Genomic DNA, 25253 nt, shown 5'->3' on the forward strand with positions numbered 1-25253 from the left:
GGTAATGATGGAAACAGTGGCTTGGAGAGGGTGTCAGAGCCCAAGAGGTGAGAGGGCATCCATGTGTGGTGACAAAAGAATGGTTATATATGACTGGATTATCCCAGTATGCTGAGGATTGTGGGCATTTGGGATCGTTGGAAAAGAGAACAAGTACAGAGAGAAAGAATAAAAACTAGAATAAATCCTGTGGTGTTGGACTGGAATCAAAGGTACTGGTTTGAACTGGTTTTCAATATATATTTAAGTACAGAAATATAGATGTAAGTATGTACACATACATATATCCCTGAACTCCATCCACTGAGGGGCCTGGGAATAGGCACCACAGTAGCAATGAGCACCCCTGGCTTGGTTTCTAAATACCTTGCTCTATTAAAAGAAACTAGAACTCCTTGGGGGAAATAGCTGGTTCAGACTGGGGCAGAGAAAGTACAAGGTGAGCCTGGAACAACTTGTGCTTGAAGTGCTGGAATGGTATTTCATTTGTCCTTTGACATGAAGAACAGATATATTAAATGATACACTAAAGACCTTCCCTCGGCATCTTTAATGCATTCGTAACGGGAACAGTTTTTATTCCATCTTCCCAGCACCTACCTTGTGCTTTGCACGTAGGTATAAAACCCGAGTCTTGGGACTTCCCTGGTGGCGCAGTGGTTAAGAATCTGCCTGCCAATGCAGGGTAAATGGGTTCGAGCCCTGGTCCAGGAAGATCCCACACGCCGCAGAGCAACTAAGCCCATGCGCCATAACTACCGAGCCTGCGCTCTAGAGCCCGCGAGCCACAACTACTGAAGCCTGTGCACCTAGAGCCCATGCTCTGCAACAAAGAGAAACCACCGCAATGAGTAGCCCGCACGCAGCAACAAAGACCCAACGCAGCCAAAAAATAAATGATTAAAAATTAAAAAAAAAAAAAAAAAAGCGGAGTCTTTTCCTGCTTCCTGCACATGTCAAAAGGTCACAGAAGCATTTGAAGGGGCTCCCACTGGCCAAATCTGGGACAATATGAGCATCAATATCATAATCAAAGTATCAAAATGATAGTAATATATAATAATCATTGAGTAAAACAGAAACCCATGAGTCCATAAGCAAATGAACAGAGAAAAGGAAGCCTTCCTTATGGTAGAATGCCAACCAATTAAGTGTAGGAGGAATGTGGGATTCAAAAACATTACTTGGCTGCCATCATAGTAGTAATTCAGCCAAGAAACAGCAATAGATGCTGAAACTAAGGGGTAGAGTTTAATGAGTAATGGGATATTTAGTCTCAAAGCACCACCCTACAAAATAGTTATTAGGAAGTTTTCAGTGGAGAAACCCAGCAGGCACCACCCCAATTAAGCGATCAAAGTTAACACCACCACCACCAGGGTTCATCAAAATCATGGACCACAATAGCATCACTTCTGATATTCTGATATCAGAAATATATTCTGATATATTTGATGCCCAAAATACGTACTTGAACCAAATCATGAGGCATTAACAAACCCAATTTGAGGGCAGTCTGCAAAATAGCCTGTAATCTTCAAATGTCAAGGTCACGAAAACAAACCTCAAGGATTGTTCCAGACTGAAAGAGACTGAGAAATGACTACTACATGCAACAGAAGGCCTTTTTTTTTTGATGATAAAGGATATTATTGGGACCATTGAGAAAACTTGGTTATCTGTGGATAGTAGGATTTCCATGTTAATTTCTACTTCCATGTTAATTATCCACTTCTGATGGATATATTCGGTGATATAGGAGAACATCTTCAGTTACACGAATTACACAGTATAAAATATGCAGCAGTGTTGGGCTATCACCTTGCAACTTACTCTTAAAAATGATTCAAGGGGACTTCCCTGGTGGCGCAGTGGTTAAGAATCCGCCTGCCAATGCAGGGGACACGGGTTCGAGCCCTGGTCCAGAAAGATCCCACATGCCGCGGAGCAACTGAGCCCGTGCGCCACAAATGCTGAGCCTGTGCTCTAGAGCCCGCGAACCACAACTGCTGAGCCTGGGTGCTGCAACTACTGAAGCCCACGCACCTAGAGCCTGTGCTCCGCAACAAGAGAAGCCACTACAGTGAGAAGCCCGCGCACCGCAATGAAGAGTAGCCCCCGCTTGCTGCAACTAGAGAAAGCCCGCACGCAGCAACGAACCAACACAGCCCCACAACACAGCCAAAAATAACTAAAATTAAATCTTTAAAAAAAAAAAATGATTCAAGGGACCTCTCTGGAGGTCCAGTGGTTAAGACTCCATGCTTCCACTGCAGGGTTCACAGGTTTGATTCCTGATCAGGGAAGTAAGATCCCGCATGCCATGCAGTGTGGCCAAAAAAAAAAAAAAAAAAGATAAAAAGATTCAGAAAAAAGTTGACTATTCTCACAGTATTTCTGGTACTGTACTTCTCTATAAGTTTGGAATTATTAAAATAAATGCTTATGACATATTTTTATAAATAAAATAAACGATTATGAGAATATTAAAGTTTGAGTTAAAAACCCAAAATGTAGGAATGAAGAATTGAAAATTCTTAATTCGGTAAAATGAAGAACACATCATATAGTTTGTGGACCATCAACGGGGGCGATCACATTAAAAAAGTAACAGGGATGAAAGGATCACATTCAGAAGTGAAATGGCTAAAATGTCTCTCAGTCAAACATTTAAGGGCACACACAGAAAGACAATTTCCTAAAAGTGAAGATCCTTTTAATTTTTTTACATGCAGGTTACTTAGATGGGGAAACAGTACTTAAAATTCCATGGAACTAACGTCAAGCGGAGACCATGACCAAATACTTAACAAGGACACCATATTTTGATGCTCTTTTTTTGAGTCAGGAAAATATCCAAAGACAGGTGATTCTTCCTAATTTGCGTCCCTGATGACCACTGAATGAGACCTTTAGTCATCTTTGTATCAGTTTCTTAGTCCAGGCATTTGAATCCTCAACTAATTTAATGCAACTTAGTCATTCACTTCACCATATATAATACTTACACATGGAAATAAATTCTTTGATTCCCATGAATAACATTTCAACTATTAAGTTACAAAATGGCAAGAAAGATTCTTTGAGATCTCCAAGTAAGAAAAAATCTTGAGAAAAGTATATATCACAGGGCTTCACAAATATGAAGCAAAAATGGTTAATCTTTTTTTGTTGTTGTTGTTTTTAAAACGTCTTTATTGGAGTATAACTGCTTTACAATGGTGTGTTAGTTTCTGCTTTATAAAAAATGGTTAGAATCTTGATATAAAATAATTCTTCCTAGGTTCAAATCTGTTGGAACCCTTGCATGGTTTAATATCTACAAGACACCATTTGTGGACGTTCTTTTTAAAAAGCCCCAGTGACCTCGCCTGTCAGGAGCAGGTGCCTCTCAGCTGGTGCTGGACAGAAGAGGCTTACGATATTTGCACTGAATCCACACTCGGTACATTGTCAGTTGTTTCCCTCGATTCACTTGCAACCGGCGATCCACCAGGTTCTGAACCTTTTCCAGTCCAGCAGTAGTGAAAAGTGTGTCCAGTTCATCTAGTTTGGAAAGAGATGTTTACATATTTTCCCCTGGAGAAAAAGCACTGTGCCTACCACTTCCCATGTTAAATGGCACTCTGTGAGATTGCTGTCCTTATTTATAGATTTTAAGTGGCTTGAGCAGTATTGTTTAGTTACACATGCAGTAGCGGCTTGGTAGCAGCAAGTCCACATTTAGGTAGGGGAAGGCAGACCATGTGTGAAGGGCAGCCTGGAATCCACAGGGAGAATCCCTCTAAGAGTTAGCTGATGGGAAAGAATTTTCTAGGGTTCTATGTACACCTTACAATTATATGCAAAAATTGATATATATGGCATGTCAAAGCCATTTTTTTTTTTTTTAGGAGAGAGGTTCCATCACTAACTAAAGGCTCAAAAAAGTATGTGACCTGACAAACGGCCCAGGAATGAAGCATTCATAAGGCACTGGAGGAGGAGGAAACCGGCAGCAGGACAAGCAGCAGAGGAGAGCAGTTCTGAGTTATACCTGGAACCCAGGGGGCCATGAGTTCACTGTAACTCAGGTGCACCTAAGGTACCACCCAGCTTAGAGGCTGAAACGGCTACAGTGGAGTCCTGCAAAATGGGCAGGTTCCTGTTTTGGACAAAGTGATAGAGAGGAAGAGCAGCCAGCAGAAGAGCAAAGGAGGGACAGAAGGCTCCGACAAGCTGAGCCTACTTGGAGAACAGTGAGTGGTTCAAGGTGGCTGAAGGTAGGCTGAGAGGTGGGGAAGGGCAGAGAAGAGGCTGCAAAAGATAGAAGGGGCCAGATGATTTCACTTCTGAAAGCACACGGAGGAACATGTAATCTGGCCCTGTGGGGGCTGTCAGCATAAAGACGAGTGCTTTCATACCTTGTGTGAAGAAGTACACTCTGGTGCCATCGCCTCTCACATAGAAATTTTCAGACAGACACTGACCTGCAGAGTGATGTGGTAAAGACCAGAGAAACTTTAAAGCACTTCTTTCAATTTCATTGCCAATCAAATGTGCATCAAGATATCAATTTCTTGGGCCAAGAACGGATCCTTTTCTTGGTTACACTGGTACTTTGCAGGAATCTGCAATTTCTCTCCTACAAAGGAATGGTGCTTTGGAGAAGAGCAGCCCAAGGGGAATAATCAAACTTCAGTGTTAGCTAACACATGCAATTCTCAGCCCCCTGTTCTACAGTTCTGTTTCATGATGAAAATAGCTTGTTTTCCCCTCCCTCCCCGATTAAATAATAGCGCATACACTTTGTTTAAAAACAGAAACAACTTTCTAAACGGCCTTCTGCCCCTCTAAAAACATGTTTAAAAAAACCTCAAGGAATATAGCTAAGTTTAAGGAAATTTGAGACAACCACTATTCCTGTTTTAGTGACTGTCTTTTTGCATGTCTCTCCACGTATCCACATGCACATTCATAAATAAGATCACATATATACTGTTTTTAGCAAGGACACACACTTCCCCTCCTGCTGCTAAGCCCCCTGACCTTGTCAATTTAACAACCTGACATGTAATCAATCCTTCTATACCTTTTGAATGTCAAAATAATCTTATTTTTCCCCAGTTACTGTTATACATGGGATTAAGTTTAAAATACCCATGTGCATACTGCTTTTCTCACTTGGTAATATAGCATGGAAACCCCCCCAAGACCAGTGGTATGGGGTCTACCTCATGTGATATGCACAACATTCCCCTATCCAGAGGCAGTCACTTTGTTTCCATGATTTTGCTTATTATACACATATTATGTGCTGGTTCTTGAATAAATCCCAAAAGGACTGTTGGATTGGATAGATAACACTAGAATGTTTAAAGAAAACCCGTAACCATTCCTATTTCTACCAATAATGGAACAGTGTATCTCTTTCTCTGAATCAGCCAGCAATAGGTATCTCATTGTTATTTTTATCTTCTTGAAGTTTTGGTTTCGGCCATTTGGATCTGCTCTTTAGTAAATCAACTCTAAAACATTTCTTGTCTGTTTTTTGGTGGGTCACTGATCTTTTCCCTTATCAATTTGCCAACAGCCCTGCTTGAAGAGCACTGACATTGTCTTTATCTGTTCCTTTAACTCAAAATATTTGTCCTCAATCTGTCATTTGTCTTTTAACTTTTTAATGGCATCTTTTGCCATACCATAATTAAAACTATTTATGTAATCAAATGCCTTTTTCTAAAAAAGACCTCCCTAATACCTAGATTATACAAGTCTTCAAAAACATACCACCCTTATCATGTATTAAATGGCTTTATGTATGGAACTATATAATTCGAGAGTCTCTATTTTATTCCACTGATTTGTATGACTATTCTTATGGCAAAGCCATTGTTGTGATTATAGTGGGAAAATACCTTTTTTAAACCGAAGCTGAGCCATGTCATAGCGGCCATAATCTCGCAGAAGCATCATCCCTCCAGGCTTCAGAAGCCTGCTTAGCCTGTTGATAGCCTTTTGCATCCTGTGGGACAGCAGGGAATGAAGATCAGATCTCTTTAAGAATAGGGTTCCTCTCCCCTGTAGCATATCCCGAAAAGTCCTGAAATCTCCTCTGCTCTTGTTTCAGTTATAACCTGAGCACACGCCCAAACCTCTCATGTGCCTTCTGCTGCCTGCTCACAACTGTGCCTTCGATCCACTGCCTTCAGTATGAAGAGGTCTGACGAGGCCTGCTTCTTCAGCAGAGGTCCACTGCGGGGGAAGTTACGTGCTCTCTGCCTGATTCACTTCCCACTCCTCATGGGGAAGCCAATCCTACACCAGGCTCCCACGGATCTCTGAGAGGACCCCTGACCACCCGGTGTGGAGACTGCTAGTTGACCCATCTGCCTGCCCCACTAGGCCCAAGCTCTTTGAATGCAGCCTGCATCCTTCCATCTGTTAAATGAAGACTGAACCTCAAGAACTTACAATTTACATGGTGATACAGTCTGTATGCAAATGAGAACTCTGGGCAGAGTGCTTTACACTTCTGACTGCACTTTCCATATACAGAGTCTCAGTGCAGGTTTCAGCTTTAACCACTGCAAAAGTATAAATGCTTCAAACTTGCGAAAACCATTTGAAAGTCTATTTAAATATTGAATAATGAATTTTTAATTTTAATGTTTTGTTTCAGTCCATATCAGTTTTCAAAAGTGTACACCATGTAAGCTTTTGCAATTAATGTTTAAAACTATGCCAAGCTGTTTGGGCCGTCCTCCACCTGCCTTTATTTCTCACTCACAATATCCCTGTCAGGTCAGATGACACAATGCTACCCTAGAGGAAATGTGGGCTAGAGAGAGTCAGTCACCCCCCACCCCCCACAACTGCCCCGAATGCTACTGCCTCCTTGAGACAGTATTTCAACTTTGTCGGGACAACTGGCTGCCTGTCTAGGAGACTTTAATGGTATCTTTTAGGGTAAACCAACTGACTTTCCTTTTATCTAATCGTGATTTTACGGAATTCTCCTGTACTAGTTTTCCGAAGAACTTAAACAGAGAACACCTGAGTTAAACTTCACTGTAAATTTTGTGCTGTTAATAAGCTTTTTTTATTGAAAGCATTTAAAAGGCCAATAATGGGATGTTCTCTAATAGCTGTGGCATCCACAGTTCTAAGACATCATGCTACGTGATCGTCAATAGGAAATTTCCACACACCCACTAAGACAGCCCCTTCACTCTCTGGGGTTGTTAAACCATAATCATAAGAAGAACCGACCACCGCAGTCAACAAGCAGAGGTTTAGATGCTAAACCAGAAGTTGGACTCCAAGACAAATTTAGAAAAATAGTTGAGAAGCTTCTATTGCTCCTAGGATGGAGGAGCTTCTTCCTGCCTATCAGAACATTCATAAAATCCTTCTTATTTAGGTTCCAACTCTGATATCCAGGTCCCTGACCAAAGCTTTGTTTTTGCTATGCTACTGGCTAAGGGATCTAAAACTTACTTGTCTGGAATGATTGCTGAGAGAACAAATATGAGGATGATGACATCAAGACTATCCCCGGGCACTGGGTAACTCTTATCTTCATCACACAGGTCGTGAACAAAGGCAAAACACCGAGAAGGATCATATGCTGAATTTGTCTGCAGACAGATGGAAGAGAGGACACAGGCTAGAAACTGTTCACATAGCCTCAAGAAAAGCTATCTTGCTTTAAACGTAATCACCGCCTCTTCCCACTGAGGAGATAGTTCTTGCCATTACGGCAAACATTCTTACTCTTAGGGTAAGAATCAGGAACAACTCTAGGACCCTGTGGAATCTAATTGGTATGTTTAAAATGGAACGTTCCCAACTCCTCTAATTTTAGTCTTTATTCTGATGCGGAGTCAGATCTGAGGACTGGAAAATGACCAGGAAGGTAAGTGACCAAAAGGGCAAAGAGAAACCTCATAAGGAGGAAAACAAAACGTACTGAAAAAGCATGATTTAAACTCCTACTACAGCATATTACACAGATCATAGAATTCTCCAGGAAAATCTCTCTCTCTAGATGTGGAAGATTTAACCTACAATTTATTATCATTAAATTAACTAAGGATAAGCCTCAATATTCGTCTGGTATAGGTTTGCAAGAATAGTTCCAGAATTGGGAATTCCCTGGCGGTCCAGTTAGGGAATGCTTTCACTGTTAGGGGCCTGGGTTCGATCCCTGGTCAGGGAACTTAGATCCTGCAAGCCAAGCAGTGAAGCAAAAAAAAAAAAAAAATCTGGAATTATTACCAATTCCTGAGCTCCTACGCTAGGAGCATCATATATTATTGTAACACGCACATTTTTAGGGTAACTTCCCTATCGACATCTCTCTTCTCCAAAAATGTGATTTTGTTCCTCATTAGCCACAGCTAATTGAAACAGGGCAAGTAGACTGTCAGCTGGGTTGAGTCAATCAGACATTCTGGGGACTTTGGAATCAAGACACTGTCATTCAGGGGAGGTTCTGGGAACACCTAAAGAGGGGAGACTTGTAAGGGACTGGGAGGGGCAAGTATGTTGAGGCCAAGGCCACATGCAAAACCAGGAAAAACCTATTAGAGAAAGCTGGTCTGCAAAGAAAAAACAAAACAAAAGGCAAGTGGGCAATGAGAGATAAGACACTGTGAACTTGAGGGAGGTGTTGTGATAGGAGGGGGTGGCAACATCTCACCAGCCAGCCAGTTTGCCTTTGGTACCTGACACCTTTTCAGGGCTGAGTTTTAGTCCTGGCTACACTTTACGCCCTTGAGTTCTATGACATTCCCTTTAGCTGAGTTTGTCTAGAAGTTCCTGTAACTTGTAACTCAAAGAATCCTGAATGAAATAATCGTATCATTTTAATCCTTAAAACATGAGTTTGGGTAGGTCAAGAGACCCGCCCCAAGTTTCACAGCAGGCAAGCAACAGATTCTGTATTCACATTTGGCCCTTTCCTCTACTCCATGCTGTTTCAGTACATCTTTTACTTTCAGACCACAGTACAATAAGAAAATAGCTAGAGACCTTGATTTTTAGCAGACCCTTTCCCCCTTAAGTCAGTGAAAATTAGTGATAGGAGCACTGCACTTACCTGGACCAGCTCTACAGCTGTGGAAGAAAAATCACAACAGTAAACAAAGAGTCTTGGGTCACTGAAATGGGCAGAAAAAACAGCACAACAATTAGATTACAAACTGTACTATGTCTATTCTCTTTCCTATGTAGCCGAGTTAAAATATGAAGGCACCATATATTAACAACGTAACAGGTTTAATACCCACTAATTTACCTGATAACAAAGGTAACTTATAAATAAAATTAAGTCAAAACAATCCGTAAATGGATAATGTAGACATCTAATCTCCTATAACCCACAGTTCCCAACAACCACTATTACCACTTGGATGCAGTAAGACTTCTAAGAAACAACAACCCCTCACTTTTCTCTTCTTTGCTGTCATGTAGTTAAACTTTACAACAAACTTACTTGTTAGTCTGTAAAATTGGAAAGACTGTGTTTCCCACACCACAACCAACCTGTAGACAGAAATGAACTATTAATCACAGAACTTTCCAAAGAATTAATTCCCTAAAGCTAGATAAATAATCAGCAATGGATAATCCTGCGTAATTGTATTAGGGAAGGTGTAGTGACCAGAGCTAAATAGTACCCATGACATTCCCTGCCCTTGACCTCAGGAACCCTTAAAGAGGTAGCCATAAAAGATGAGAGCATGGGCTTTCATTAGCGGGAGGGAGATGGTCTGGAAAAAAGGGCATGGGCTGCTTTTACTTTCTGAGTTTTGGCAAATAGTCCTGTAAACAAAACATTTTCTTACTGAGCTCCACTATACCATTATTGGAAAAATGTTTCTAGCAGACTGGGTTGAAAAATTCATGAAAGGAGGACCACGGCAACACCGTCCTAAATTCAGTGCTGGGTGTGGTAATAATAAAAACAGCACCATTTACTAAGGGCTTACTGTGTGCCAGACACTATTCTCAGTCATTTTACATACCTTATCTCAATTAACCCCCGTAACAACTATGAGGCAGAGAGAGGCAGAAGTCCCATTCTGCTGGGTAAGGGACAAGCACAAAGTCATGCCAGAGGACTCAGTCCCAAAACTAGTCAGCTTCCGGTGGAGTGTGTAGTCACTTCTGTGAATATTCGTTACAGTGCCCATCCTAGACACCTTTTCAGGTCTAGCCTAGCCTCTGCCACACATCCAAACTGAGAAGACAAGAATTCTCCCACAATTGAGAGTAGGCACCACCCCAATTAACCTCTCCATCTCACAACTATCTTAGAAGTAACAAAAGTTGTCTTCTGACCTGGGACTCTTTACTAGATGGCAGGTACAGCAGGATGCTACAACTTTTGGATGCAATATAATGCTCCCAGATAGCAGGTGATCTGTCTTTGTTTGCCATGACCACTAGGTATCTGGTCTGCATCTAGGGCATTTCATTAGTTCAAAAATGGAGGTGTTTCCAGGCCAACATATGGGTCCAGTCTAGTCAAGTTCATCAGTCAGAAGTTACTTTGGTGGTCAGCCTCTCTACTGCCACCCTATGTGCATAAAAAGACAGCCTCACTAACGCCACTACCAGGACAATAAACAGAGGTTACCTCCAGGATTCGGTAGGTGGCTGAGGATCCAGGAAACTCATCAGCACAGATTTCCAGGTGACGGAGTTTCTGAGTTACATTCTCTTCCACAGGAGGTGGCTGTGTTTTATGTCCAAGGCTGACTGAAGAACAACTGTGCTGTTCTTCTATTATTAAACCAGATCCATCCTCACTGCTTCTACATGCAGGTACTTCACTCGCCTTGTTCTCTGAGAGCAAATCCTTCAAGTCATTTTGGTTTTGGCTAGGTGCCAGCTCTGGGAATTCAGTAAAAAGCCAATGTCTATCCTTGAAAAACCCATTTTCGTGGATTTTGTAGAAGTCATTCCAATATTTGTTGGCATTGATCTCATAATCAACTGTAAATATTTAAGAAAGAATTTTAAGAACCATCTCTCAATATTTTATCTGTATATAGTGTAAATCACCATCCTGCTTCACCAAAATTTGTACTAAAAGTTATACTCAAGTAGAGCCACAGTCTCAGAGCTGGTGGTCATTTAGTCCTACCACCTATCACACTTGAATTTGCTGTGTATCTTGTCCTTCCAGGAAATTCAACTTCTGCCAGAGAACTTACTACCTATCAAATCTCCCCCCACATCCTTGGATGGCTCCTAACTACTAGAAAATCCTAATATTAAGCAAAAAAATCTGTCTAATCATTTCTGATCAAAAGGTCCTACTATTTCTCAGGGTCAAAGAGAACAACTCTTTTGTATTTGAGGGCAGTTATTTCCCCTTCTAAATCCTCTTTTACAAGCTAAATGTCCCAGGTTCTTCAGTTATTCCCCATGTGAAATCAATGGTTATGATACAGGTAGCTCTTTACATTATGTTCCTCTGTCAGTGATTCTTTAGTGTGGAGCCCAGAAATGAATTCTCTACTACTAATAGATACTAAAAATGGAAATAGAAAATGCTGACAAGAGGGGAAAATGTCTTCAGATGAGAAGAGATTTGATGATAGAGTACAGGAGAGACTAAGGTATGGACTATTTAAAAGAAAGCTGCTGTTTAAGGTGACTGAAGCAGTCCTAGATTTCAGTTTTTCCTTTTTATTAATTTATTTTTTTGAGATAACATTGGTTTATAACTAGATTTCAGTTTTCTGCGCTTTGCCAATACAGGGCCTTGACTAGTGTAGTAGGAGAATAAAAACCCGAGAAACTGGATTTCAATTCCACCACTACTAACTGCTTACCTCTGGGCAAGGCACTTAATGTCCTGAGGTCCAAGATTCTTTAACTGTAAAAAGAGGATATTGGACTACATGATTTTCAAAATCCCTTTAAATCTTAACTTGCTTTGATCTAGTCTTTGTCAAATTATGTAGGGTGAATATTTTGTAACCGGAATCTTCTAACTGTTGTTCAGAACTCTTTCAGTGGGTACTACTCTCCCATTCCCAGTGCTACCTTCAATTGTCACTTAGGACACAGGCCCAACCAGTCCTAGTTTTAGTATCTAGGGATATGTTGCAGTGAAATCATCCACCTCTGCAGAAGGGGCCTCTTTTTCTTTGGCCAGACTTATTTCCACTCTGCTTCATCCATCTTTCCTTGGCAGAAGCCCTAAATCCTCATAGCCATCACACAAAGAAAAGGCACGTAATTCACTACTCATTAGCCATCCCCCCAACAATATTTAGAATCTGACCACTTGAATCTAGCTTTAATGGCAACATTTCCTCAAGCGAAGTGTAATGATGTAGAAAGTATCGATACCCTCTAAGACAATCATGTGACCACACGGTTGCCACATCCCAGCCATATTAACAGGGATCTAGTCAACATAACTAAAGACTTAAATCACTAGAAAATACTATCAAGATGGTTATCCTCTTCCAAACAAAAAACCAAAACCAAAACCAAAACCAAAACCAAAACACGCTCTACGCCCTAACAAGATTTTAACGCGCAGCCCTTTCCCATCCTTGCCCATCCCCTCCCACTCCCGTTCTAACCCCGAGTTCTGTATCAGTCCACTAACAAAGACCCGGCGGCCTCGGTTCTCTGGCCTCTCCGGGAGAGCACGTCCAGCAGTACGCTGGCTGTCTATACCACTGTGGGCCCACCTGGGCGCACCTTGCTTCTCCTGGCACACCCGCTGGGTACTGTTCTCCTGGACTTTCCTCTCCGCCGCCGCGGCCTGCTCTTCCGACCACTCCACACTGTCCCTGAGAAAATCAAACGGGCAGCTTAGGGGTCTCAGGTTCCCGCTGCGGGTAGGTGAGTCGCTGGCCCCGGAGCGCCTCTCCCGTCGGAGGAGAGCGCCTCGAGCAGGGCAGCGGGACTCTGGCCGGCGGTCAAGGGTTTCTCGGAACGCTCCGCGGCGCCGGGACAGAGGGCGAACCGCAGGCCGGGCGAGGGGCAGGGTGGTTACCAGGCATTGTGGTGGAAGACGCGCGCCGGGTCGCTCAGAAACCGGTTCCCGAACTGCTGCCTCTTCCCGCAGACCGCAGCATCTGCACCTTCAGAATAGGAGGCGTCCATGACACCGGAGCCGGAAATCCCTACCTTTCCCTAACGCGAGAACTTCCTGCGAGGTCACGCCCCCTTCCGGAAGGCGAGAGGTCTGGGCGGGAAAAGACGGAGGCGGGGCGAGGCGGGGCGAGGCGGGGCGGGGCGGGGCGGGAAAAGACGGAGGCGGGGCGGGAAAAGACGGAGGCGGGGCGGGGCGGCCCTGGGGGCGGGGCGGCCAGGCGGCGCTCGGGGTCTGTCGGGTGGCGCGGGGCTCCTTGGGGATGGAGAGCTGGCGGGGTGTCGCCCCAGAGTCGTTTGTCCCTGAAGAGGCCGGCGAAAAAGTGGGAGACGTTCTACTTGAGCCTCTTTTCAATGCTGGGATCCTCTAACAGGGTCCCTAGTTTCCCTTAAGTTGTAAGGCTGGAAAAATCTAGAATCACTTTAAGAATTAAGGGTACCTAGTTCCACTGTAGAGCTAATGACCAAGATAATTGAGGAAGGTAGCAAGCAGGGTGACGAAATAGGGCAGTTTTCCAGCTTCTATAGTCAGATTATCATAGTGTGAAAAAGGAAAAAAAAATGTGTATACATGTATATTAAAAAAGTATATATATAATAGTGTGGGACTATATATATATTTTTCTGGGGGAGGATATGAAGTGAATTCTGAGAACACGAGGTTTATTCGTCAAATGAAATCGAATATCCAAGGACAAGTTTAAAAATATTTTATAACTACCTTTTTGGATTATCCGTATGAGAGCTTATTTGCACGATCAGAATTGTAATACATAAATTGTAATACATACATATATGTAGTTATATTAATGCATTTTCAGCCTTACATTTCTATTTTGATAATTACTACAAACTGATTCTTAAAAGAAGAAAGTGTGCTGTCAACATAAGGTAAGGTTAATTGAGAAGACTTCCAGGAGAAGAGTGATGACTACCATTTGTAAGAAGAGAAGGGAAGAGTTAGTTATTTAAGTAATGTAGTACTAGGTTTAGCATACTGGTAACCAGTGATAGTTTAACTCCACTGCTTAGTCTTTCCATAGGCAAAACCAAAGGGAGCAATGAAAGATTCTATACCTTTCCCACCAAAGAAATGGGAACAAGCTCTAAACGCTCTGTAATCACAAAGAAAAATACAGGAGTGAATCAAAAAGATAAGATAGTAAAGAACTTGTACAACTTTATTTGAAGACAAAATACTTTTGCCATTCTCAAGGTCTTCTGAAACATTTTGAACAAAAGCTCCTTTCCAAAAAACAAGTACAAGGATTTTTATCTTTTCTCAAGGCCTGCTGTTTGCAGATAAGGTGGTTGGTTTATATTTATTTTTGGCATCTTGTTCCCTCATCTACAGGCTTTTTTTCTCCCCACACCAAAAGCTGTTTGTGGTCCCAGTCAACAGTCCCACTGCATATCTTCTTGCGGATAGCTCACTCTCTGTCTTCACTTGAAGTTACTTGCTATATTAGTTCCAATAATTAGAGCCATTTAAAGTGTCAAGCAACTTGGGCCTTTTAATAAAATGTGATAGAGTATCCTAAACTTAACTTTTTTTTTTATTAATTTTTATTTATTTATTTATTTATTTATGGCTGTGTTGGGTCTTCGTTTCTGTGCGAGGGCTTTCTCTAGTTGTGGCAAGCAGGGGCCATTCTTCATCGCGGTGCGCGGGCCTCTCACTATCGCGGCCTCTCTTGTTGCGGAGCACAGGCTCCAGACGCGCAGGCTCAGTAATTGTGGCTCATGGGCCTAGCTGCTCTGCGGCATGTGGGATCTTCCCAGACCAGGGCTCGAACCCGTGTCCCCTGCATTGGCAGGCAGATTCTCAACCATGCGCCACCAGAGAAGCCCCTAAACTTAACTTTTATACAATTATCTTTGGTTGACCTGTACAACTCATTTTTCTCCATCTTTTTTTTTTTTTTTTTTAATATTTATTTATTTAGTCGCACCGGGTCTTAGTTGTGGCATGCGAGCTCTTAATTTCGGCATGCATGTGGTACCTAGTTCCCTGACCAGGGATCGAACCGGGACCCCTGCATTGGGAGCATGGAGTCTTATTCACTGCGCCACCCGGGAAGTCCCTTTTCTCCATCTTTTGAAGCACCTAAAATAATATTTCGGAAGGAATTTGGAAGACATGTCTGTGAGTCCTCCGTGGTATCAACTGGACTGTAGTGTCAGCAAGCACTACCCTTTCAGAGGAGCTAAGGGTCCCTCTGCTGGTGAGTGTTGAGAACTCTTCCAGCTCAGTGGGTGGCATGGGTTCAAAGCATGGAAAGGTTAAGAGCTCTCAGTCTGGATTATTGCTTTGAGTGTTAACCCTAGACAGGGGTAGTTAATTGTTTCAGGCTTTCTTTCAATTCCAGTCAGTGGAAGTTCTGGGCTGTGTAAGCATGTGCTCTGGAACTGAAGGACTGGTGAAGGTATCCTAGTGTCCTAATTTGCTCTCCTTAACAGTTTCATAGAACCTGGACAGCCTTCGTAGCAGCCCTAGATATTGAATAAGCTGGTTTAACAACGTTAATTTTAAAGCAGCTTTTGTGGTTTTTTCCTTATTGCAAAATACATATATGTTTATTGTAGAACATTTAGAAGATATAGATAAGACAAAAAAAATATCCCATCCCACCTTTAATTTAATCCATTAGACACTTTGGTTTATATCCTTCCAGTGTTTTTTTCTAATTTATTTATAGAAATAATTTTTAAGTTAAACAATTTCAGAACAAACTGCTTTGTGCCCTTCTTTTTTTACAGTTTCATTGAAGTATAATTTACATACAATTAAATTCATCCATTTAAAATGGACAGTTTGATGAGTTTTCATAAAAATCTGTATTTGTGCAACCACCATCATAGTTAAGTTTTAGAACAACCCCATAACGTTCTCTCATGCCTTTTAGCAGTTGTAGTCTGCCTTGTAATTGTGAATATTATTCTTTTGTTTGAAATATGCTTTTTTTAAAAAAATTATTTAATTAATTTATTTTTTATTTTTGGCTGCATTGGGTCTTCGTTGCTGCGTATGGGCTTTCTCTAGTTGTGGCGAGCAGGGGCTACTCTTCATTGCAGTGCGAGGGCTTCTCATCAGAGTGTCTTGTTGCGGAACACGGGCTCTAGGAGCGCGGGCTTCAGTAGTTGCAGCACACGAGCTCAGTAGTTGTGGCTCGTGGGCTCTAGAGTGCAGGCTCAGTAGTTGTGGCGCATGGGCTTAGTTGCTCCGCGGCATGTGGGATTCTTCCTGGACCAGGGCTCGAACCTGTGTCCCCTGCATTGGCAGGCAGATTCTTAACCACTGCGCCACCAGGGAAGCCCTGAAATATGCTTTTACAACATAATTTTAATGACCCTCGTATTGTTTTGTATAGCTGTATCATAATGTATTGGGCAATTAGGCTACTTTAAGTTTCTTACTATTAAAAATTCACCATGAGAAAAATCCTTATAACTAAATCATTTTGTACATTCATAATTCTTTTTTTTTAAACATCTTTATTGGAGTATAATTGCTTTACAATGGTGTGTTAGTTTCTGCTTTATAACAAAGTGAATCAGTTATACATATACATATGTCCTCATATCTCTTCCTTCTTGCGTCTCCCTCCCTCCCACCCTCATGATTATTTCTTTAGGATTAATTTCTAGAAGTGGAAGTGCTGAGTGAATGGTTATAATTAGCTCCGTTACTAAGCTCTGGGAGGTCAGAGCATTTTGTCTGTTTGCTCACTGTTAGATATCCAGGTCTGAGAACAGGGTCCACCACACAGTTTGCAACTCAGGAAATAATTGGTGAATAAATGGCTAAGTACCTGTTGCTATACTGTATTCCATCAGAGAGAGGCCAAGTTATGCTGTCATCAACAGTGTGATAATTTAATAGAATGTATTACTGCACATTTAAAATACAGATCTGTCTCCAAGACAGATCTACTTAAAAATATTCTGTCCTGCTATCACATTGATCCAAGGAAGTATTCCAGGAATTCTAATATTTTGGCATCCAAGTTAAATCTCTTAGGTTGCCTGTTATACTCACAGGCATACCAAAAAAAAAAAAAAAAACTCTTGTCAAACCATAAATTTTGTCATTTATTTAGAAAACGTAGTCACTTATCTATAATGTTATCTATTTTTGTCCCAATCATAACATTATAAAGACTGGCAAATATACTTCGTTTTGAATATTCAAGTTAACACAAAATTACTTCAAGGTTATTTCATTAAACAGTTTTGGGATCCTTCACTATCTTGTTTCTTCCTGGCATGTTATAATTTTACATTATAAGCCACTGTCTCCATCAATATGGAACATGTATTTTCCTTTTTCTAAAAGGAAAAAAAAGTAATGGATGATATACACTTAAATATGATAAAATAATAAATTTTATATTATTTATATTTTTCCACAATAAAAAATTGCAACCCCTCAAACTTGTAATACAGTTATACATGATGTGCTCCTTTATTAAATGCATTAAAGAACAACAACAAGTATAATGGATGAGGCCACCTTTAAAAAAGTTTTTTTTTGGTAAATACCTAGGAGTGGGACAGCTGCTTTTCTTGTTTATAAAATTCCTATCTAGCTATCCTTCATTCTGGGAATTTTTCTCCAGGCATACATAGCACTGATCAAAAAGAACACTACTTTTGTTTAGCAATGGCCAGAAGTCTGGTCTGGAACCTTTTTTTTGAGTGATAAAACTTGAAAAGAATATTCTTTCCAACCAAAATCCATCTTTAATCACAACTACTACAAAACTGTTACTCCCTGGACCTTAACAGTAAAGAGGGAGTGAAATCAGCTATTCTTCAGGGTAATCCAAGAGATCAGTCTAAAAGTGTGTGGCTAAGGAGGCTTACGAAAACCCAAATCTAATCAAGGTTCCTTGGGGGATTGCGAAATTATTCCCTGAAACTAAAGGGTCATTGTTATCTGCTGCCTCTGGCTTCTTTCACAAACGATAAAAAAACTAATGCCACTTAAGTCACATAAACTCAGATGCTTATTGCTGAGAGGGCTGTTAGGAGGTCAGAAGGGCAGGCCTGTGCTGAGGTAAGTGCCAGCTGTGCTTTTCTCCTTCCTGCTGAGGCCCAGGCAGTTTTGAACCAGGTAGGGGCAGCGCAGTGCAGCTGGTTGCTAGGGAAATAACCGCAAGGCATCTATCTACTAGCAAGAATTAGGAAAGGGAAACCATACTATGACTTAAACTTTTTTACTGGTCAGAGTTCAAAAGATGTCAACATTTCCAGCTGCTAAGAATGTATTAGACAAAAGCAAGAATAATTTTGATATCTATGAAAAAGTAGTTTGCAATGAGCTGTTTAGAAAATGTAGAAATTTCATTGTCGAAACCCTTTGAAGCCTTTCCGTTTTCTTTTTCTTCCTGTGTCACACTCACTAATATCCGAAGAGGAAGAGAATGCAGAGTTGTGGAAGGAATTTCTATTCACATAGGCATCATATAACCTTAAGTCCTTTGGGGAAAGTAATTCTTGGCAGACATTCCAGGACCATGTATAAGTAGAAAAGGTGTCATAAAAGGACTCATTTTTACTGTCTATCCCAATCAAATCCCCTCGGATCTTCCGCCAGAGGTTTAGCATTTGTTTCCGGTGCTCAAGGGCAATTCCCAAGTTATAGGTATCTGTAGCTCTCTTTACCTGCAGGGAGAGAGCAGAAGTTTACAGTAGTTACCTTAAAATGTCTTTGGTTTGTGGACCACAATTCTAGATATCCCAAGAGTTATGTTCCCAGGTTACTTGAAAGTCACTGAATTTATATATTGGGTAGTGCCTCTTGAGGACATGTGAGTTAGGAGTTGATGGACAATGAAAATGTATTACTTGGGAATAATGAGATTTTAAGAAATTGTATAAGAATTTAAAAACACAGTAGACTAAAACAGGAGGAAATGTGGGATGGAGATAGGCTCTGGATATAATAGGAGTGCCAAGGATGGCACTCAGTCCAGCCGAGGGCAGGGAGGGAGAAGATGCTGAGCTGAGTAGGTCCTCAAGGATTTGATTAAATCGAGGGACTGGGTGGTGATGGGAAGGTGTTCCAGGGAGAGGGAACAGCATAAACGACGGCTCAAAGGCAATGCATCCTGGAGCTGGTAGGGGGAGTCCAGGCACTTTGGTATTGCTAAAGTGTCAGATTTGAGGAGAGGCAGGCCAGGTGTTGTTGCTGTAATCAGGCCCTGAGACTTGTTCTCAGTGAGGTTGGGGAGAGCCCTTTCATCAGTGAAAATCATGCTATAGTGAGACACTTATCTGTTGGAAGTGAGATAAATCCCTCAGTTGTATGGAGTGAAAAATATAGTTGAAAAACCCTGGCATCTCTGAGAGGGAAACATTCATTTCTCAAGCAGGACAGTGACAGGCTGGATCTTCTTTGGATTCATTCTTCACAGCCGCTGTGTGGGGAATGGGTGGTGCTCCGAGGAAGGGATAACCGTTGGAGGTTGTTGGCCAGGTAAAGCCTAATGAGGATGTCAGTTGAGGCAGTAGTAACAGGATGGAATAAAGGGGACAGATGTGAAAAATCTTTGGGAGAATGAGAGTAGCCAGATTTGGTGATTGGTGGATGTGAGGAGTGAGGAAAAAGTATAAATTAAGGATGGCTCCTGGCCTTCTAGTTTCAGTGCCTGGGTAGACGGTAGTATCAACAACTGAGATATGGAATCCTCAAGAAAGAGCCAGTTTGATATAGAAGATGATGAATTCGGTTTTGGACATGTCCAGTTTGATATGTGGTGAGACAGCAGGGTAGAGATGTTCATCAGGCAATCAGTGAGATGAGGAAGAAGTACTGGAAACAAGTCTAGGCTAGTGACAGTTAAGAGTTATCAGGTATATAGGTGGCAGCTGAAACAAGGAGGGTAGATTGAGATAGCTCAAAGAATACTCACCCTAGCTGTTCCTTTGCTTAATGCAGAGATCCCCAATGTTCTGTTGCGACTGGGTTATAGGGATGCCAAATTATTGGTCTTCTCAAGTTTCCTAGCCCTGGAGGCAGCTAGCACCTCAGGGCTGGAGCCCTTTGGCTATAAGCGACCTCCATTTACGCCAGTGTGAATTTATGCCATGATGAGACAGAGGTTGGGAGTCCACTCCTTTGCAGTCTTGTGCCATGCGGTACTGACCTCCTGTAGTTCCATTTATCCCACTGTATTATTACTGCTCCTTTCCTTCTCCGTGTCTCCCACCTTACTGCTAGCTCACTGAGGGTAGGAACTGTGTTTTTTATTCTGTGGTATCTCATAATCTCAGAACTTTGTTAACACTGGATAAATATTTACTGAACAAATGAATGTATATAATAAGAAGAGCAGTAGGATGAGACTAGAAAACTAGGAACCATCAGGACTTAAGGAGGGACATCCCTGGTGGCCCAGTGGTTGACAATCCGCCTGCCAATGCAGGGGACACAGATTTGATCCGTGGTCCAGGAAGATCCCACATGCCGCAGAGCAACTAAGCCTGTGCGCCACAACTACTGAAGCCCACGCGCCTAGAGCCCGTGCTCCGCAACAAGAGGAGCCACCACAATGAGAAGCCCATGCACCGCAACAAAGAGCAGCCCCCGCTCACTGCAACTACAGAAAGCCTGCGTGCAGCAACAAAGACCCAACACAGCCAAAAAAAAAAAGACTTAAGGAACCTAAATGTCCATCGACAGACGAATGGATAAAGAAGATGTGGTTTATATATATATAATGGGATACAATGGGATATAATGGGATACTAATCAACCATGAAAAAGAATGAAATAATGCCATTTGCAGCAACATGGATGGACCTAGAGATTATCATACTGAGTGAAGTAAGTCAGGCAGAGAAAGACAAATATCATATGATATCACTTATATGTGGAATCTAAAAAAAGATACAAATGAACTTATTTACAGAATAGGAATAGACTCACAGACATAGAAAACAAACTATGGTTACCAAAGTTTGAAAGAGGAAAGGGGGGAGGGATAAATTAGGAATTTGGGATTAACAGATACATGCTACTATATATAAAATAAACAACAAGGACCTACTTTACAGCACAGGGAAATGGAAAAGAATCTGAAAAAGAATATATTTATATGTGTATGTATAACTGAATCACTTTGCTGTACACCTGAAACACTGTAAATCAACTATACTTCAACTATAGTTCAAAAAAAAAAGACCTAAGGGATGAACCTTCAGGAAAGAGGAGAGGAAAGGACACAGAGCTACAAGGAGAATTAAAGATGCAGTATTGTAAATGTTAAGGAAGTAGTAAGTGTCTAGGAGAGCCTGATCATTAGTGTCAAATGCAGAAGGGAGGTGGCATAAAATAAATACACCCCAGTCTGTCTCTAGAGGACAAAAGTTGCTAAGAAGTCAGGGCACAAAAGTAGACAGGTGGCACACAGTTGTGGTTAATCCACAGTTGTGGATTCTGAAGCCAAGCTACCCATGCTTATAATTCTGGCCCTATTACTTCCCAGCTGTGTGCCTTTGGGCAAGTCACTTAACCTCTCTGTGCATATGTGTAAAATGACAAGGAGTAACAGTGCCTACCTCAAAGATTTGTTGTGATAAGTAAATGAATTAGTACCTGTAGAGCACTTGTAGAGTACTTATAGAGCACAGTGCCTGACACCTAGGAAGCATACTTAAACTACTATTATTACAATTATTCTTTTAGTTGCCATAATAAAGATGCATTCACTCATCACAATTCGCTGATTACACCACTCACTGTGACCGTTGGTTTACTACCTTAATTAGTTGCTATTTCTAGCATGAAACAAATGAATGTCCCAGAAATGATGCTGGGTATGACTCCATAGGTGATTAGCAGGATGAATTATAACAGTTAACATTTGAACGCATTTGATTATAGAGCAAGAAATGTCATTACAATGGATGAAAATAAGAAATGATCTGGTCTTATTTTAAAGACATAGTTGTCAATGGTTTCTCTGAAGGTGTTCAACAAGTGAATACTCACGTGCTGTTTAATAGCAGCTGCATCAGCCACTGTCCAATTCTGCTTTCTCTTGAGTATTTGGTCAATGGCGAGGATGTCAGTTGGGTAGCCTGAGGTAGGGTCGATAGGCTTTGTATTTGCTGCCTTTATGAACATTTAAAAAGGAAGGTTAGTATTATATTTTAGTTGAATTATATAACAAAGGCAAAAATACACGGAAGCATATTGTATTATGAAAGGGTGTGTATATGATTTACAAAGTTATTTCTACAGCACTTGTCAGTTGTTTTGGGGTACCTGGTATACTGCCATGTGTAAATGGGCATCTAGCAAACTCTCTTTCTTAATAGTGAAGCTTACTCAAAAGAGGAGTATAGACCACAGGATGGTTTATGTTTGGGATGGATGTGGAGGGTAGAGAGGAGTCAACTCCATCCTCACCCAAACTTCCAAAGCACTAAAAATGAATGTGCCCTCCACAGAGCACAACCTATACTACTCCCAAACTTCTCACAGGGAACCAGCCATCTGTTTTTTCTCCTGTTCCTGGGCTACTGAACAATGTTGGTGGAAATCATGTAAATATGCAGATTGCTTTCTTTGAAAATGCGTATGACCCAGTGTCATCCAGGCCCTCAGTAATGCTTGACATTATTTTTCTTCATTTGCTGTAAACTCTCTTACAGTCCTCATAGCGGCTGCTGGAAAACCAGACCTTCAAACTCCCTTAGCTGCGCTGCGACGGCTTGTGGGATCTTAGTTCCCTGACCAGGGGTGGAACACAGGCCCTCGGCAGTTGAAAGCGCAGCGTCCTAACTACTGGACCGCCAGAGAATTCCCCTAATATGAATTCTTTCAGCTCTTCTTTCCACCTTATGATTTCTCCATCCTTTAAACCATTTTTTTTTTCCTCCTTCCCTCTTATATCTGAGAGTTTTTCTTAATTTCCAAGGTCTCCTCCTGTACCTTATCCCTTCAATTTTCCTCTTTCCAGGGCTGGCTTCATGGATGTGTGATCTGTACAGTTACACAGGACCTTATACTTAGAAGGGCCCTAAGTTTGGTTTAATGTTTTTTGTTTTTTTCTGTTTTGTTTTGTTTTTTGGTTTAATGTTTTATCGTTGCTGTCTTTATTTTTTTAAAAAAATATTTATTTATTTATTTGGCTGCACTGGGTCTTAGTTGTGGCATGCGGGATCTTTATTTGCAGCATGCGGACTCTTAGTTGCGGCATGTGGGATCTAGTTCCCTGACCAGGGATTGAACCTGGGCCCCCTGCATTGGGAGCGTGGAGTCTTAGATACTGGACCACCAGGGAAGTCCCTGTTGCTGTCTTTAAATTCTTAATTATCTCTGGACAAGGGGCACTACATTTTCATTTTGCACTGGGCCTAGCAAGTTATGTAGCCTGTCTTGCCCCTCTCCTACATCTTCAAACATCTTCAGTTTCTCTTCTCTTTGAGCAGTGGTTTTCAGCTTTGGCTGCATGTTGGAACTTTAAAAAATACTGAGGCCTGGGCCCCGTTCCCAGAGATCTGATTTAACTGGACAGGGTTGTGGCCTGGGCACCAGGATTTTAAAAGCTCTCCCTGGTGGTTCTGTTTTGCAGCCAAGATTGAGAACCGGAGTTCTAAGTGTTCTTCCTCCTGGCTACAAATTGTGCTCATCTCTTACGTCCTGAAACAACTTTTTCTAGACTCTGATTCTACATCAAGCTATAGTTTCATGTTTCTGTTAAACTTAAATTTTTGTAAGAAGATTTGATCCCCCCCAACCGCTCCTTTGCATTATCAGTTTCTGAAGATGCATAAAAATCTCCCACTGTACTTATGGATTTGCTTATTCATTTAATATTTATTTTTACCATGTATAATGCCTTAAAAAGTCTAAAGCCAATCCTTATTATTCTGTTAATTATCACCTTATCTGTTAATTTGCTAGGTGTGTACAGATTCAGAATAGTTATATCTTCCTCATGATTTAAAATTTTTTTTCCAAAAAGAAAAGGGACTCCCCTGGTGGTCCAGTGGTTAAGAATCCGCGCTTCCACTGCAGGGGGCATGGGTTGGATCCCTGGTTGGGGAGATAAGATCCTGCATGCTGCATGGTGCAGCCAAAAAAAAATAAAATAAAAAAGTTGAAAAATTTTAAAATACGTATTTTTATTTTATTAAAAAAATTTTTAAATTGAAGTATAGTTGACTTACAATATTATATTAGTTTCAAGTGTACAAACAGTAATTCAATATTTTAATAGATTACACTCCATACAAAGTTATTATAAAATATTAACTATATTCCCTGTATTGTACATTACATCCTTGTAAGTTATTTATTTTATATCTGGTAGGTTGTACCTCTTAATCCCCTTCACCTATTTTGCCCCTGTCCCCATCCTTCTCCCCTCTGGTAACCACTAGTTTGTTCTATGTGAATCTGTGTCTGTTTTATTTGTTTCTTTTATTGTTAAGATTCTCCTGATGATTTTTAAAAATCATTAAACAGCATCTTTATCTTTAGTTATATTTTCCTTAAATTTTCTTTTCCCCACACTAATGTATGGATAACAACTTATTTTGATTTGTATTTGCCTGATATATCTTCTTCTGTCCCTTTAAAGTTTCTGTGTAATAATTTAGGTGTGTCTCCCTTAAAGAATATATATCTTAAAATTAGTTTTTAAAAAATCAGAATCTTTTTTTTTTAACTTGAAAATGATCCTTTCTTCCTTCCTCCCTCCCTCCCTTCCTTCCTTCCCCTTTATTTTTTTAAACTGGTGTGTTTAATCTTTTACTGTGATTACTGATATATTTGGATTTTTCTGCCTATTTTGTTGTGCACTTTTTATTTTCTCATGTTCTCTCTTTTCTTATTTTTTTCTTCCTCTACTGTTTTGGCAATTATTCATTTTAGTTTTTAGTGATTGTCTTCACATTTTTAATACTTAAAATTAATGTAACAAATTATAGATTTAATCAATATCATAAGCCTCTCCCCAAATAATAAAAGGAATTTAGAAAGCTTTAATTCTGGGCACTGCCCTCCTCATCTTCCATGTTACCATGGTGTACTATTTTAGTTCTTATTGTCTAATACTCTTCAAACCAGTACTTCTTTCTTATTTCAGTTTTTCTAGAGGGTAAAACATGCACATGGTTCAAAATTCTGA

General features: G+C 40.9%; 2 protein-coding genes across 11 annotated transcripts in view; both read right to left on the reverse strand.

The window, feature by feature from the left end:
* Positions 1-2151: 2151 nt before the first annotated feature.
* METTL2A (methyltransferase 2A, tRNA N3-cytidine) lies at positions 2152-13161 on the reverse strand. 8 transcript variants are annotated; one of them, XM_082442475.1, is made up of 9 exons: positions 13010-13161; positions 12712-12803; positions 10625-10983; positions 9479-9528; positions 9083-9143; positions 7480-7619; positions 5898-6004; positions 4404-4469; positions 2152-3546 (listed from the first exon to the last, which is right to left on the reverse strand). In XM_082442475.1, exons 1-9 carry the CDS (start codon positions 13117-13119, stop codon positions 3392-3394), a joined length of 1140 nt encoding a protein of 379 aa, XP_082298601.1. In that variant the 5' UTR covers positions 13120-13161; the 3' UTR covers positions 2152-3391. The 8 variants fall into 8 exon arrangements, 4 of the variants coding, with proteins under 4 accessions (XP_082298601.1, XP_082298603.1, XP_082298602.1 ...); XM_082442477.1 differs by having other exon boundaries at positions 12702-12803; XR_014257700.1 differs by lacking the exon at positions 4404-4469 and adding an exon at positions 4470-4624 and having other exon boundaries at positions 3409-3546.
* A 1857-nt stretch (positions 13162-15018) lies between these two features.
* Positions 15019-25253, reverse strand: part of EFCAB3 (EF-hand calcium binding domain 3) — a 76780-nt gene continuing 66545 nt past the window's right edge. For all 3 annotated transcript variants that reach the window (XM_082443140.1, XM_082443142.1, XM_082443141.1), the window contains 2 exons: positions 22106-22228; positions 15019-18774 (listed from right to left, as the gene is read on the reverse strand). In XM_082443140.1, the coding sequence (XP_082299266.1) occupies positions 18454-18774; positions 22106-22228 (444 nt within the window). In that variant the 3' untranslated portion in view covers positions 15019-18453. The remainder of the gene's footprint in view (positions 18775-22105; positions 22229-25253) is intronic.

This window comes from Balaenoptera physalus (assembly GCF_965194825.1).
Source record: "Balaenoptera physalus genome assembly, chromosome: 20".
NCBI classification, from domain to species: domain Eukaryota; kingdom Metazoa; phylum Chordata; class Mammalia; order Artiodactyla; family Balaenopteridae; genus Balaenoptera; species Balaenoptera physalus.